At 29.2% G+C, this 15,382-nt stretch overlaps 1 protein-coding gene across 1 annotated transcript in view; it reads left to right on the plus strand.

Annotated features, from left to right (window-relative positions):
- LOC129958667 (transient receptor potential cation channel subfamily M member 1-like) overlaps window positions 1–15,179 on the plus strand; it is a 31,719-nt gene extending 16,540 nt beyond the window's left edge. The window contains exons 13-23 of the mRNA XM_056071293.1: window positions 300–435; window positions 553–693; window positions 3,723–3,803; window positions 3,961–4,107; window positions 4,198–4,326; window positions 5,511–5,786; window positions 7,142–7,319; window positions 8,824–8,959; window positions 11,004–11,215; window positions 13,574–13,709; window positions 14,722–15,179. Coding sequence (XP_055927268.1) covers window positions 300–435; window positions 553–693; window positions 3,723–3,803; window positions 3,961–4,107; window positions 4,198–4,326; window positions 5,511–5,786; window positions 7,142–7,319; window positions 8,824–8,959; window positions 11,004–11,215; window positions 13,574–13,709; window positions 14,722–15,085 — 1,936 coding nt within the window. The 3' untranslated portion in view covers window positions 15,086–15,179. The remainder of the gene's footprint in view (window positions 1–299; window positions 436–552; window positions 694–3,722; window positions 3,804–3,960; window positions 4,108–4,197; window positions 4,327–5,510; window positions 5,787–7,141; window positions 7,320–8,823; window positions 8,960–11,003; window positions 11,216–13,573; window positions 13,710–14,721) is intronic.
- The last annotated feature ends 203 nt before the right edge of the window (window positions 15,180–15,382 follow it).

The raw sequence follows: 15,382 nt of genomic DNA on the forward strand, positions 1-15,382 counted from the left end.
ATGAAATCAATGTACAGTAGAGGATGACAGCAATTCTAAATCGAAAAATTTGCAGTTTGCTGTAAGAAAAGTTGCATTTGCAAGAAAGCGTAGTTTGTGTTTGAAAGTTTGAATGCTGGATTAAATAGACGACTTTACATGTTAGTGACAGGTACTTAAATATTTCGTGCATACAAACACAGAAACTTGCAATAGAATGTATACATAAAATAAGATTACTAATATCAAATTTAGATCATTTGTCATGTACAAACAGCATTTTATTATGCCAGCAAAAACGCTAATTTTCTTTTACCTAGGACAGAACTCGCATTATTCTTTTGGAACGAAACTCAAAAACCTTTGCAAATGGCTGTGGTTGCAACTGCACTTTATTGGAGACTTAATATGTCCTATGAAAATGAAGAAAAATCAATTTACGTCGATAAGAAAAAGGTAATATTTTTTAATTGGTTTTCAAAGTGATTTTAAAACTAAAATTTGTGGATTTTTTTTGTTTGTTTTTAAAAAGCACTGTGCAAATCAGATGAAATTCATTCCAATTTTTACTAGGAATTCGAAAAGATAGCGGTGGGTGTTCTTCAACAATGTGACAAAATGGACTGGAAGAAAACATCAGAAATTTTAAATTATCGCGATCCCTACTGGGGAAATATGACAGTGCTCGATATTGCAATATTGGCTTACGATAGGGTAATGTATTTCGATTTTTTTTTTTACAAAAATTTATTCTTAAAAATCATTGAAATTTTATAATCATTTATTTTATCAATTTCCAGCTTCTTTGAACTATATATAAATATATTATAAACTATAAAAAAACTATAAAAAAAGATGAAAAAATGACTTTAATAATTTTGTATCAACAATTGATTTAATATTAAGAATTCCTGACTATATACTTTCGAAATGCTATGAAAGTTCAGACTTCTTAATGTTTAATACCAATTATGCCACCTCCAGAATAACGTTCTTGGGCCTAATCGGAAATTTTCCAATTTTTAGTAACTGTAAAGAGAATTTTCCCTCAAAAGTACACTTATTGGTTTTCATTTACTGAGGCTCTAGAGTTTAATTCTCAATTTTCTCTCTTTCAAGGAGAAAAATCAATCATAAAAGCCATAAACATTGGAAACTCCTGTCTAAGTTTTCTAGATACACATATTGGTGTCTAATTTAAAGTTTCTAGAAGGAGCAGTCTTATTTTATGCTATTTAGTACATTTAAAGGCTCGCACACATCCGTAAGGCGAAATGTTCGCAAACTACTCACTAGTAGCGATTCGTATTTGCGGCTGGGGACCTTTGGTTCTATAAAGAGATTCACGAATGAATCCTGCCAGTTTTGCTCACAAAGGATATGTATACAAACCAAGGTATTGGTTGTTGATTTTCTTCGGCCATTTTTATTCTAATTGGGTCTGAAGAAAATGTATTTAAATTAACCGAAATTTACGAAATGAAATCTTTGCCCTGGAATCCAAACATTACCCCCTCCCCCCCCCAAAAAAAAAGAAAAAAAAGATACCTGGAACGAAATAAGTGATGAAATGAAGATCTCAGTAACACGATGTAAACAATAAAACAAATTATTGTAAATCATATTCATATGATGGTGTAAAACTAGTTTTTTTGATATACTATAAATATCCTGGAAAAAAAAGTCAAAATTTAACTTCGCTTAATTTTTGAACTTTGAAGGGTCGACGGTGTTTTTTCTATTAATTTGAAAAGTTCATGTGTAAAATTTCACTAAGACCAGACAAAAACTAGTGATTTGTATAAATGGCAAACCAACATTATTTTTAAATGTATAGATTTATATTTTTTTAAAGAGCGGAAATTTTATGAAGTAGACGATTTAATTACGATGTTTGTTACGTTAATTAGTAAATAATATAGTTAGAATTTTATACAACATATTACAAGTATATATCTCCATGATGAATTCCTAAATAAATTTGCTGCGGAATTTGACCCGACTAGGCGATAAATTTATTCTAGGTGTAAATTTAACCCTTTGCGGTCGTATTAAATTTGGACGTAGGTGTCGTACTGGTAGGAATTAATTTTCACTCAACGAGCAATGATACAAAGTATTCAAGATTATGAAAGAGAAACAGAATTTATTCATTCTTTTGTAACTTCGATATTGTAAACATAATATGTTTTAATGCAATGTTTTATTATAAAAATTATAGTTTATAATTAGCCATCTTGTGGTATCTTTCAAAACAGTTTCCAATATGAAGTCCTGGTTTTCGATGACAAATGTCTCAAAAATAATTCGTTTGACGTCTTCCACCTTGCATTTTCTGTTGGAACAGACAGCGCAATCTGTACTCGTGAAGTCTTGATTGTACCGCAATATATGTAATCTGCCATTCAGTCTTTCTTCTCTATCTAAGGACGATGCTCCATGTTGTCGCTTGTTCAAATTAATAGAATAAGATTCGTCATCGCTAATTTCAGGTTCACAGTACACTGCTTTCGGTAACTTTCTTTTTGCCATTTTGGAATATTATTTAAAAAAATATTTTAAAAAGCGAGAATGCTAAATTACATTTAAAAAGATTTGTAGCACACTACTTCGAATTTTACGAAGTATCTCCAAAGACTGTCGATTTCTTTACGTTCGAAATGTAACTGACTCGCTACGGTGTCTTGCATGGCGAGTCAGAGGCGGCTCTATTAACATTAGGATTCGTTATCACGAAGTGGTAGAAGCACCGTTTTGGTTCGTGAATAAGTTCCTTAGCTGTTTCTGTTTTTTCATAGAAAGTGTAAACTGTTATTTCCTAAATGGAGATTAAGGTACGACGAATACAATACAAGTTTAGTATGTTTCTTTGCTGTGGTGGCTGAAAGCAGACATACGACCGGAACGGTAAAAATGCTTTGGTGGCAGAGTAGACAAACGACCGCAAATGGTTAATAATTTTCTGAATGAAGCGCCTTGTATTTGCTGCTTCACTTAACCTTTATGTCATCTAGAAACGGAAAAGTTTCTTTTCTAGCTGACATTTCCAAAGATTTTATACTTCTCTTCCATTGGCGACTGATAAAGGAAGAGAGGATTCGTATTGGTTTCGGAGTGAAAATTTCCTTGAGCTGCTCGCGAACTATTCGGCTTGGAAATATATACATGATTTAATGTAAAGGTCTCTTGGTGCTTAATATTCATTAGTTCTTTATAACTCAAAATTTTCAAAATGGTAGGTATTTTGATAGCTCTCTGCAATTAATAAAACTCATATTTCTTAGATTTTCAGAATTTTAATATTAAAATGAAAAATAATTCACTTCCTATGTCTTCCTTATGAAACTATTTAGCTAGAAGATATTGTTTAAAATAATGAGCTATCTAATACAGATCAAATAATGAACCGTAACAGATAGGGTGGATTTTTTTTCTCAGTTTTTGTAATGCTTACAGAAACATGCCCTTACCAATTTCATGACTGGTACACTTGATATCAACTTACCAGCTGCCAGCATTCCCTAAATTTGAAAAATGTACTAAAATTACCTACAGAATTCTGCTAATATGCAGCTTCATTGATTTAAAAAAGATTTAGATATTTGTTATTGATTTTGTGAGGACTGAAATTGTCTGTAATAGAACTATCACGTTAAGCTATAAAAAGTTAATCTTGGATTTCAAATTATATACTATATGACTTTCCTAGATATCCATATTTTAACATATAATTTCTTATTTAGGCTTTTATGGCATCAGAAACATGCATCAAAATAACTGAACAGCTATGGTTTGGGAAATTGGAAAGCAATACTGTGCTGCGAGTAAGTGTTTTCGAAATATCAAAGCATACTCTATTATCAATTGTTTTTGAATATTACTTTCATTTTATGATCTGTATCTTTAAATATTTTTTTATTCTTCCTATTATCTCATTTTTCGATCATTCAATTGTGCATGACGACTTGCTCTATTTTTCAGCTGAGCCTAACTATTTTCAATCCTTTGCTAATCGGTTTGGGGTATTTGCGGTACAGAAGTGACCCCGATGCAGAAAGAGAGCCAAATATATTTGAAAAAATTTACTACTTCTATTCTTGCCCTGCTATTAAAATGATGGTGCTTTTTGTAAGTAAAGTAAATGGTAAATACATTAAGAAATAAAATATTTCTTATTAGTTAATGAAAGTTTTACAAAGACATGTTGTTCCTTTGCAGTACTCCTATTTGTGCTACCTTTTTCTGTTTTCCTATGTGATACTTTTTGACTTCCGTGAAACTATCAATTGGCCTGAAATCATTCTTCAGGTGTGGGCGTTCAGCCTTATTCTGGATATTGGAAAAGAGGTAAGACATTAAAGATTTTTAGCTAATCATCAAATGACGCTATGAATAAGATAAATTAAATAAACTCTTAAAGCAAAAAAAGTGCGCATTATAGATATAATGCGCACTTTTATAGGCATAACTAAAAATTTATAGGCATATTATAACATAACTACGCAAAAATTTATAGGCATATTATAACATAACGCACTTTTATAGGCATAACTAAAAATTTATAGGCATATTATAACATAACTACGCAAAAATTTATAGGCATATTATAACATAACGCACTTTTATAGGCATAACTAAAAAAATTATAAAATAGTTTGCATTCAGAATTTAGAAATTCAAATCAACACTATTAACTTTTATTTTTATAAAAATAAATGTAATAAATTTTAATATAAATTTTATAAATTATATTTATGTCTTTTAAACACAGGCTTAATTCCTCTCCATATTTTGCACGACGAGATATTTGTTTCACAAAGAAAAAAAAGTATTGCAAAATAATAAAAAAAAATCCATGTATGCCATAGAAGATTTGTTTTATTTCCTTCTATTCATCGGAAGTAATGGACACATTTTATTGCATGAATATTCTATCATAGCAATCTTTCGACCATTCATATGTTTAGTTATTCAAATTTACAATTTCCAAAATTATAATCAACTTTTTAAAGTATTAAAATTTTCTAAAACGAGTTTTCTGTTACAAGGCTGCTTACGGAAGAATTGCCAAATCTTAACTCTCCCTAGTCATAGCCAAGAATTCTAAATCATAGCGTTCTGTTGGGGTACTACAAATGCTGAAAGAAATAAACTTTTTGTTTTTAAGGGAAAAAAATAATAAAATTGAAAATACGTAAGAAATTAAAAAAAATGATTTAATTGCTATGTTTTGAAGTAAAATTGTAATAAAATAACTTATAAAAATCATTTATTGAATTTTTTATACCTTTATTTATAGACTATTTTCACACCTTAAAAGATCTTAGCTAATATTTTCTTGTCAAATATAATAGTCACACAACATGGCATTCTGATAACAGTATTCAAAAATAGCAATAGTCATCCTGCGATTTTTGCCGTAACTCATTTTCGATGTAGCTCTGAAACAATTCAACCCTGTTTTAAGAGTAGAGTGTATTTTCAAGTTGTCTTTTCATGTTGTTTTAATTCAGTTTACGCTATCATTTTAGATAGTGCAACAACCGAGTGATCCAAAGGACAACAAACTAATGGAATGGCTGCATGGTTATTTCTGGAATAAATTGGATGTTGTTTGGATTTGTCTTTTCGTCGTTGGAGTTACAGTGAGACTCACTTCGCAATTTGTGCATATTTACAACTGGGTGAAACTGGATGACATTCATTTGATTTATACATTCAGCTGTATACTTAGCTACATTAGACTTTATGAGTTTTACATGACAATGGCACACATAGGACCAAAGCTAATTGTACTAAAAAGAATGGTAAGATTTGATCTAATTATACTAAACTTAAAAAAAAAATCAGTTTGATTATATTAAATAAAGATGAGCGTACTTTGCCTGATTTTTCAAACTATTGCTTTAACCCTTTATAGGGCCATGAGAAGAATGCTTACCAACAAATTGATCAATCTTGGAATAAAGTTATATAGATATTGAAAAATTTGTGAGAAATTTTACCAGATAAAATCCTAGATACTTCAGTTTCTTATCTCACAAAATATGTCTTAATTTGTTAATTATTAATTAATCAAATTAAAATTCATCTAATAAGATAAATGAATTTTTTTAAGCCAATCTCAATCCTAAAATATATTTTAATATTCTATGACAGGGGAAAAAATGGCCTTTTAAAGGGTTAAAATGGAAATATATGAAATTCGAAGGAAAAACGGTAAAGTATCTTATAAATACCGACAAGACAATAGGAGCAATAAGTATCCTACTTAATAAAGGATAATACCCATCCCCCCCTCCCACACATTTATACTCCACTCCAGTTGTAGTTGAAAAAGGAAAGTAATCGAAAGATTCTATTTCTGAAGTTTCCATTTCAATAATAATAAAAAAAAGAAACCAGTTTGATTAGATGATTTAAATGCCGAAAGAAAACATTTTACATATAGCCATCTAAGTCACAAGTAATTTCTTAATATATGAATGTTTTATTGATAACGATATTCTAAAATGGTTTTTACTGAAATACTATGGATTATTGGAAGCTCTGCTTCATTATTTTCTATGTATCTATAAAGCCTTGCCAAAAGAAAATCCCATCTTCAATGGAATATGAATTGCATGCCGTTCTTAAAATAAAGCTTTTTTTTTTCGTCAAATTCTTTTATGCGAATATTCGAAGCCTGCACTTGAAATTCTATTTTTTTTTCTTTTCAAATAATAATTGTTGTTTCATAGATTGAAATTGTAATTTTGTTGTAACTTTCGGTTTATTAAATATTATAATAATCAGAATCGTTTCTAAAAATAATTTAACATAAAATGTTCTATATCTTCAATATTCAGCAGTTTGGAACGAGTCGTCTTCTAATAACTTCACTTTAAAATGATTTTCTGCTTTCACCTTAAATTGCTCAGAGGAATAGATTTATACTATTGCCAACTTGTACAGTTTTGAATTTCCAAATTGTGGTTTGAACAAGCTTAATAGTACCTATCTATAAATGCCAGATGTTTCCAGATGAAATAAAAAATTATCAAATTTATTTTTAATATTGTACTATTAGATTAGATAAAAAACGCCTCAATAGCTAATATGTGACTGCACTATATAACTTGATCGCCCAGGAGCAATTTGACATTTTGTATTTTCTTTACAGATAGGCGATCTCATTGTATTTTTCCTCATCGTTGCTGTATGCATTTTGTGTTACGGAATCGGTCGCGTCGCACTTTTACATCGTGAACGGCAACCGTTTTGGAACGTTTTCACTGAAATATTTTCACTTCCTTATTGGCATCTCTTCGGAGAACTAGATTTGGATGAGGATTCTGCTGGTAAGTTTCTCTGAAATCTATAGAAGACATGGGAATAACATTTATCTTATTACACGATGTAATGTACATATTTTACGTAATTTTTTCACTTTGTCTTTTAGCAGTAGCAAAATAATGAACTAGAGAATATATAGGTGAATATAAAGGTTTTTGGAAAACTTAAGAGAAAGCGTGGCAAATACAGGCGAGTCATTATTAGATATGGAATAAACTTTAAAAAATGATCACACATTTATTACAAAGCAAGTGTCTCTGTAATATCAAATCAATAGGTGTTAGAATAAACTAATTTTTCTGATTTTTAAAAATTAATTTTTTTACGGAGGAAACTACATTTTCAAAGAACCGCGTTGCCACCGTGCATATTTTTCATCTATGGATGTTTGAAAATCCACGAACTACAATACAGCATGGTGTACAACAAGAATTCAGTGTCAATGTTTGAGCCGGCACTGTAGAAAACTGCCCTGTTCCTTAACTGCTGTTGAAAGTGGTTCCATGACAGCACCTATTGAACATTCATGGAGCAAGTATTTCCAAAATAAGTTCCACAGGCAGTATTTGTATAACAGGATGCCCTATCCTGTTTGTTAGTGTGTTATCACAATGGTCGCTTTAGCCGCAGCATGTTGCGGTTAAGCCGCATGCTCTTTTTTAGAAATGACTCATCTGCGTACGCTTAACTTTCTCGGAAAATATATCCAAGAATTTTTTATTCATCCTATATTATTCTATATCTATCTATATATTTGGGATAGGTTGCTTTACTAAAGGTTAATGAAATTCAGTTGCAATTGCCAATTATGTGTAAAATGACAGCTACAATAACTTAAATAGAAACCTTGAAATTGGGCCAGAGACAGCAACAAATTCTAAGACTTAATGGATACTTTGAGGGGCACATTCTGCAATTACAAAAGCGAAATAATTCAAAACTATTATTTTATGCTTTCATATTTATAACATTCTAAAGTTATACAAATTTCTTAAAATTAAAATTTTATTGATTCTTAAATTATAACTTATTAATAACTTTAGTTTTATTATTAAAATTTTAACTTCGTTAATTAATTTGTATCCGTCCTAAAATATTACACTTTTTCACTCATTTAATTTTAATAGCTTTTTTTCCCTTTCGAGTATCATTTCTGACACATAAAACATAATAAACAGAGACGCTACCTGTATAAAGTTGCTCTATAAAATAATTTTTGCTTGGTTATAGCCCAACAGAAGTATAAATATAAGTATATTTATCGTTCATCATTTTAGAAATTAGCTATCGTATTCTAGTGTTTAAAAAAATCATCTTATTCTTTCAATTTTCTCATTTAGAATGAGGATAAAACTGCAAGTAAATTAATTTTCCATATTTTATTAGTGATTAATAACGTTAATAAACTTCCGCAGTTACAATGAGTCAAAATAAAACAGTTATTTATGTCATTACTAATAATTTAACAATAGCTATTTGTGTTACTAATAAACTATTTTACACCATCAGGCAGATTCCCAACCTGTGAAAAAGACCCATCTTATTGTCGCCAAAGTCCGCACGCATGGCTTGTTCCCATTATGCTAGCTGTTTATATGCTCATTGGCAACATCTTATTAGTCAATATGCTCATAGCTGTGTTTACGTGAGTATTTGCTTGGCTTCTTGTTAACGTCTACTTAACACAAAGAGAAAAAGAAATTATTTAAACTAAAAGTAGTGAAATAATTGCAATCAATGTTTTTTATAAATAGATATTATCATGGCATTTATCTAGTATTATAAAGTAACCTACATATTTTGTTGAATATCACAGAGCTGCATAAAAAGGACAAAGCATTTTTTAAAAGATATCTAATTGCATTTAAAATAACCATTTCCTTTTCTTTGGGGGAAGTTTTATAGACGGATGAACTATCTTTTAAATATATATTTAAAAACTTATTTAAAGGCATATTTAAAAGATGTTCTAAAAGTATATTATTGGCAACCAAAGTCAATTTCAAATTTTGAATCAGATTTGGAAATATTTTCCTTTTTCTGGTGAATTGTATTAAGTGAATTTTTGAAGTCATATTTTAATCTTTATCGAGCCATATTCTTGTCAAGCAATTATGTAGGTCAATATGTAATTTATTATAATTATAATTAAGGAGCAAGATGCATGACAAAATTTTACATTCTTCAAGAATATTTTATTTTTGTAGATCCTGTTTTCAAATGAAGTAGCTCTTTTGATATAAATCAAGTATTGTATTTGATTCGGATATTCATTTAAACTTTTTTGAAGTAAAAATAAAAAAATTTTTAAAGAGGAATACATACTTCCAATGCATTAACACATGCAACTTGCTAATCTTCACAATTTTTTATTCTTTATATATTATAGGATGATGCAAAAAATTGAGTTTTTCTTCTTACGAATTAAATTGAACAAATTAATGACGCTTTATCAATAAAATATTTTTCATTTTATTGAATAACAGTTTATCATATTATTCGCAATTCCGTTACCCCACATTCATAGAACTTCTGATTTTTATTAGTTAAATATGAATGAAGAACCATCTCACTTCAAGATTGTCGTCACTTTTTTACTATTCAAATAGTTTTGCCGAAACATAAATCTTAACTTGATGGTGCAAAGTTCAAGACCAATGGTGTTCGTAACATAACTTCTCTACTAAACTCCATTCAATTTTTATAGCTCACTAAAGATGTCCATCTTTCCTTTGCCATTTAGAAACCAGAATACTAAACTAATTCCTAATTCATGATATTTCTCTTTCATTCCTTCATATCATTTTACTATTTTTTAACAACGCACATCTAAAATAAACGCTTATAAATAAAAATACACAAAGCTCCTGTAATACCACCAAACAAACCGTACGATATAAACTTCCTCTGAAGCATTTCAATTTTCTAGATAGTTTATGCTGGCGGCTGATTACGTTTGCTCCAAGATCTTTTTAATCTATTTTCCATCGCTATTTCATAGACTTGATACTCTGGGCTCGTTCAATTTCCTTCAATTAATATGGAGATTTGTAAACATCTCAGCTTTTGAAAATGATGGAAAAATCAACATGGAGATTTCTCTAATGGCATGTTTTAAAATATGAAGATACGAAAAAATTTATCGCAATCAACTAGTCAATATCACTTTTATTTGGTCTACTAAAACTTTGATCCTTTAGAGAAAAATTGGAGTAAAAACATTTGGTAACCAGTTCTGATAAGGGAGTTATAATAATCAACACCTTAAACTCTAATTGATTGAACAATCAGTGGTGATTTTATTTAAGCTGGTGATCATTAACAACTTTGTGAAAATTCTCTTTTTCTTCCTCTGAGAGAAAATTAGCACGATACAAATAACTTAAAATTATTCGTATGAAAGGTATTCAAACATTGGCATTGAGAGAGAGAGAGCGAGAGCGAGAGAGAGTTTTAGTTTTCTCTACAGTTTAGTTTTCTTTTGTGATAGCTATATACTGTCTTATAGTACTGACTGTAAATCCTGCACATGATATGAAAAGATATAAACAGTGAAAGCAATAATAAAACAAAGAACATAACCATAGCTTATCGTTATAATTGAGTGAATATTTTTGGAGGAGGGCGTATTTCAGTATCATGAATGTGTAAAAACATGTTTAATGAATAACAGATATTCTTTATTACAGGCATGTCTTTGACGAAGTGAATACAAACTCTCGAGAAATTTATTTGTTCGAAATTTATGTATCCGGACAACAGTTTTCACGGCGATCTATCCTCCCACCCCCATTTCTTATTGTAGAAGATCTTTTGTGTGGCACCTATTTCTTATGTGTCAAGATGTACAAGAAGATCTACTCAAGATGCTGTTGTTGCATTCAAAGTTTTAACGAAAAGAGTAAGAAATTTTAAATTGCATTTTCTTTAGAATGGGAATTTTTACGTTGGAAAAAACGAATTCCTGTTTGAATTGCACTAACTGACATAATAATTTAGATTAATAATTCCGCTTACGGAAAAAACACTATATTATGCATTAAGTTTATCTTGTCCAATACAGGTTATAGCAGTTAACAGGAAAAACTTATCACAGTGGCGGAATAAAATATTGTGAATTGCCTGGTAAATGGTTTGATGATGATTTCAGAAAATTTAATTATTGTCACTCTTTATAATACTATTAGTTGATTTTAAAGAATCTCATAATTTAAGAGGGCTAAGGAAATAATTCTGTATTTATTTGATGCAAATTTATTGTTTGAAAATAAACAATATTTTGCAACTAGTTAAAAGCGTTCATTTTGAGTTTCCATTTCAATTAAAGAAAACTTCTTCAAAATACAACTTCCAGTCAAAAGATGTTTAAACGGCAAAATTTCTATGTTACTCCACTACTTTTGTAAAGGTAACATCTAGGCTCGAGGCATTAGTAGGATGTTTGTCAATTGCATTTGAATAGTCCTGTCACTCTATAATACACCACTGACCATGGGTTACATCAGAAAACTAGAAAATTATTGACATTTGTCATTGCCATTATTAATTTTACATTATTCTCCGATTAAATATTTTTCTGTTAAATTGCAGAATTCCTAATGAGATTATTTTTTTTGTAGGGATCAAAATACAAATCTATTTAAGACAGAAAATAATATATCTTACTCTTAAGCCATTTTATATAAATACAAATTAGGACTTTATGCTAAAAGTCAGGAAATCAAGAATATTTGCATTATTACAACCCAGATTAAAATAATAGTTTTCAAAAGTTTAAAATATACAATAGTTTTAGAAGAATATGCGTTAGAAAATTTAATTTCCCACAAATAATTTATGATTTTAAAATTTAATTTTAAGTTGATAGCTTTCTATCAACTACCAGAAAGTGCTTGAATCAAATTAATTTTATACCTAAGGGCAATCGTTTTCCCAACATTTATCTTATGTGTTTAATTATATTCACAACTTTTGAAACTGTTTTAAAGTTCTAGAAGAGAGATGATCGCAGTGATCATCTCTCTTGATAATTTTTTAGATGATATTAAGGTATAGAATTAGATGATATTTTTAAAAATGAGGGTATAGAATTACATTTCCATATTATTTGTAAGTAGTAAAATATGTAATGTAAGCTTTTGATGAGTAAAGGTATTAGCATAATATTGCCACTTTAAAAAAAACCGATAAAAATTATTCCAAAATATAAATTAATACTACTAAATGGTTGGTTTAAATATAAATGGCTTGCAGAAAAGTAGTCAAAAGGAAAAGAAACATTTACTGGTAACATGTTGAAATTCGTAAGAAAATTTCTGATGTTACACGTGCTTTACTTACTTGTAATTGTATATTTAATGTTTAATTTGGAAGCTACATTGTGATCGTTTCCTTTTGTTCTGCTTTTTTAACCTTGAATAATAAACAAAATTATTTTATTAAATTGTATTTTATTCGTGACAATATTTAGAATTTATCTACTTTCATTATCTGTTCATTTTATACGACATCAAACAATTCCAACATAATACTACTATATTTCAACTCTGAAGAAATTTAATGCTTTAGAATATAATGAGTTTTAAACCGATTTATTCTGTAAATCAATAGATCTGGTTCTGAAAATATCCGAAATAACCCCAGAAGAACATGAACAATTATACTAATATCTATGAAGTTTCATATATTATCTTGTTCGATTTCATGAATAGTAAAATCAGGTAAAAAAACATTGACAACGATAATTTACCAATACATTTTTATTCCAGTATTACTCAACGCAATTTAGTTCTGAAATAGGATGAAAAATACCCTTGTTTAGGAAAAAAATGTTCTATAATTTTATTCAGTATATTCAAGTCAATAGAATGCTTCACTATGAAATGAAATAAACAGATATGAAAGATATTCACCATCAGATATGAAATAAAAGGTATGATTTATTTGCAACCTTCACAATCTAAATTTCATAATTAAAAATGTTATATTAACATTTCAAACGGGAAAATAATAATTATTGTTCAGAAGATGCATTTCAGTTGCTTCCCTTAACTTATTTTTGTAGTTTAAATTTTAAATAGGGCATTCATAATAGTTGCAGATGACATTAAAAATATTTCTGAAAAATCAATATTTCTTCGATTCACTTTTTTAAGAATTTAAATAAAACATACGAAGTAGATTAGCTCAGTTATATTGACATCAACAGCGATGTTTTAAAAATATTATACTAAAATATGTTCATTTCATTCATTTTCAGGCCAGATGCAGAGAAAATTGCGCCTAGTGTATGTGGGTAACTTACGATTGTTTGAAAAGGAAGGAAGAGCAAAATATTTAAAAAGACTTGGAAGTCCAGATGAGCAAGCAATAGAAGCAGCGAAAATTGATCAAAGGTAATTAAAGAATTAAGAATAACTTCATATGTACGCAAGAGTGACTCAAAAATCCTAATAAAAATTTTAAGAGTAGGTTAGGTACACAGAAAGGATTTATTTTTACAAAGGGAAATACAGTCACAAATGCAATTTATGACCATTAAAAGTTTAATGTGATTGTGCAGTAACAGAAAGAATATGACACAAGATAAAGTGCAAAATAGAGCTTCTTTATACTATAAATAGTTGTAGATTATCAATAATATAATTATAAACAAATAATTATGATTACAAATTATACAGAACGAGAGGAGGACCTTAAACAAGTATTTAAAGCTCATATACCTCTGAGAAGAGAGTATACCGAAATCCAATTGAGCAACTATTAGTTTAGTCATGTGATTTTCACATGACACTGCAGCTTAACATGGGACAGATAAAGTTTCAATGATTAGACCCTGAGAAAGGTGAGGAACGGAAATTCAGTGTAATTTAAAAGTTAAAGCGAAATTTGAATTCAAGTTATTGAAGAAAAAATTAAGAGCATGATAATATAAAAATATTATATATACAAACATATGCTCACTCTAATCATTGCTTTATAGTTAATTTCTAAGCCGTGAGAAATAAGCATGTACTGCTGGTTTTAGATGATTTTAAACAATTTCAAAAGAACTCGCACATTCGAGGATAATCCGATATGTCTTTACATTATTTAGAGCATATTTCCGAGTAGAATTATGTATATTTTATACGGTCCAGAAATTCACTTTTGAGCCTAATTTAGAGAAAGCACTTTGTTCATTAATTTTTGTTTTATTAAAGATATTCTAAAGCAAGACTTGTATCTGCTTTTACACACCATCAAAGTTTCATATGTCAGGTTGATGAGGGGAAAAAAAAAGGATAGAGTTTAGAAATCCAGTTTTGATGAAAGTTTTCAGATTTTAATCATTTTTACATTTATGCAATATTAACAAGGAAATTTTGAATTTTTTAACGTTTATTATATATGATGTTTCCTCTCTAGAATAAATTACTTGAAAGATTTCGTGAAAAGACTTCATCTGACGCATAATCCCAAACAGGCTTCAAAATCAGAAAAGCATTCGAAATACAAGTTGCCACTAGGAAGCACAGGAAAACTGCAAAGCCAGGTAGACAAAATGATAGATGAAAATGACGATCTCCGTTCTCAGCTTGACACGGATGATTTCATTTTGCAATGGTCTACGATGAAACGATGTGCCTCCGAGCAGCAACTGGCAAGATCATGGGCTGAAGCTGATAACAGACTTCTACAAATTGAAAACTATTTAACTTATATAATGACAAAACTTGAAAATATTGATCAAGCAGTTATGAAAATGAATCAAGGAGCAACTGCAATATGAAAAACCTTCATATACTTGAAGCCTTGATGTGATATCTAAGTGTTGCAGCTACAATCTATTCGCTCATGATGTTCATCAATATTTAAAAAAAGTTCTAAATGTCATTTAATACTATATTTGTTTTTCTGTTTTGTTTAAATGTAAACAGTGCATTAACAAGGAAAACCTTAAATAAATTGTTTCATTGCTGTCTTTGTCATGGCAATGCAAAAAAAAAGTTTTTGATCTTTTAAATAATAAATTTCGTGTTGGTTAGTAATGCATATTGTTAATACAAAAGGCATTTTAATAACTGAA

Source organism: Argiope bruennichi, chromosome X1, assembly GCF_947563725.1.
Source record: "Argiope bruennichi chromosome X1, qqArgBrue1.1, whole genome shotgun sequence".
In the NCBI taxonomy this organism is placed as follows: Eukaryota; Metazoa; Arthropoda; class Arachnida; order Araneae; family Araneidae; genus Argiope; species Argiope bruennichi.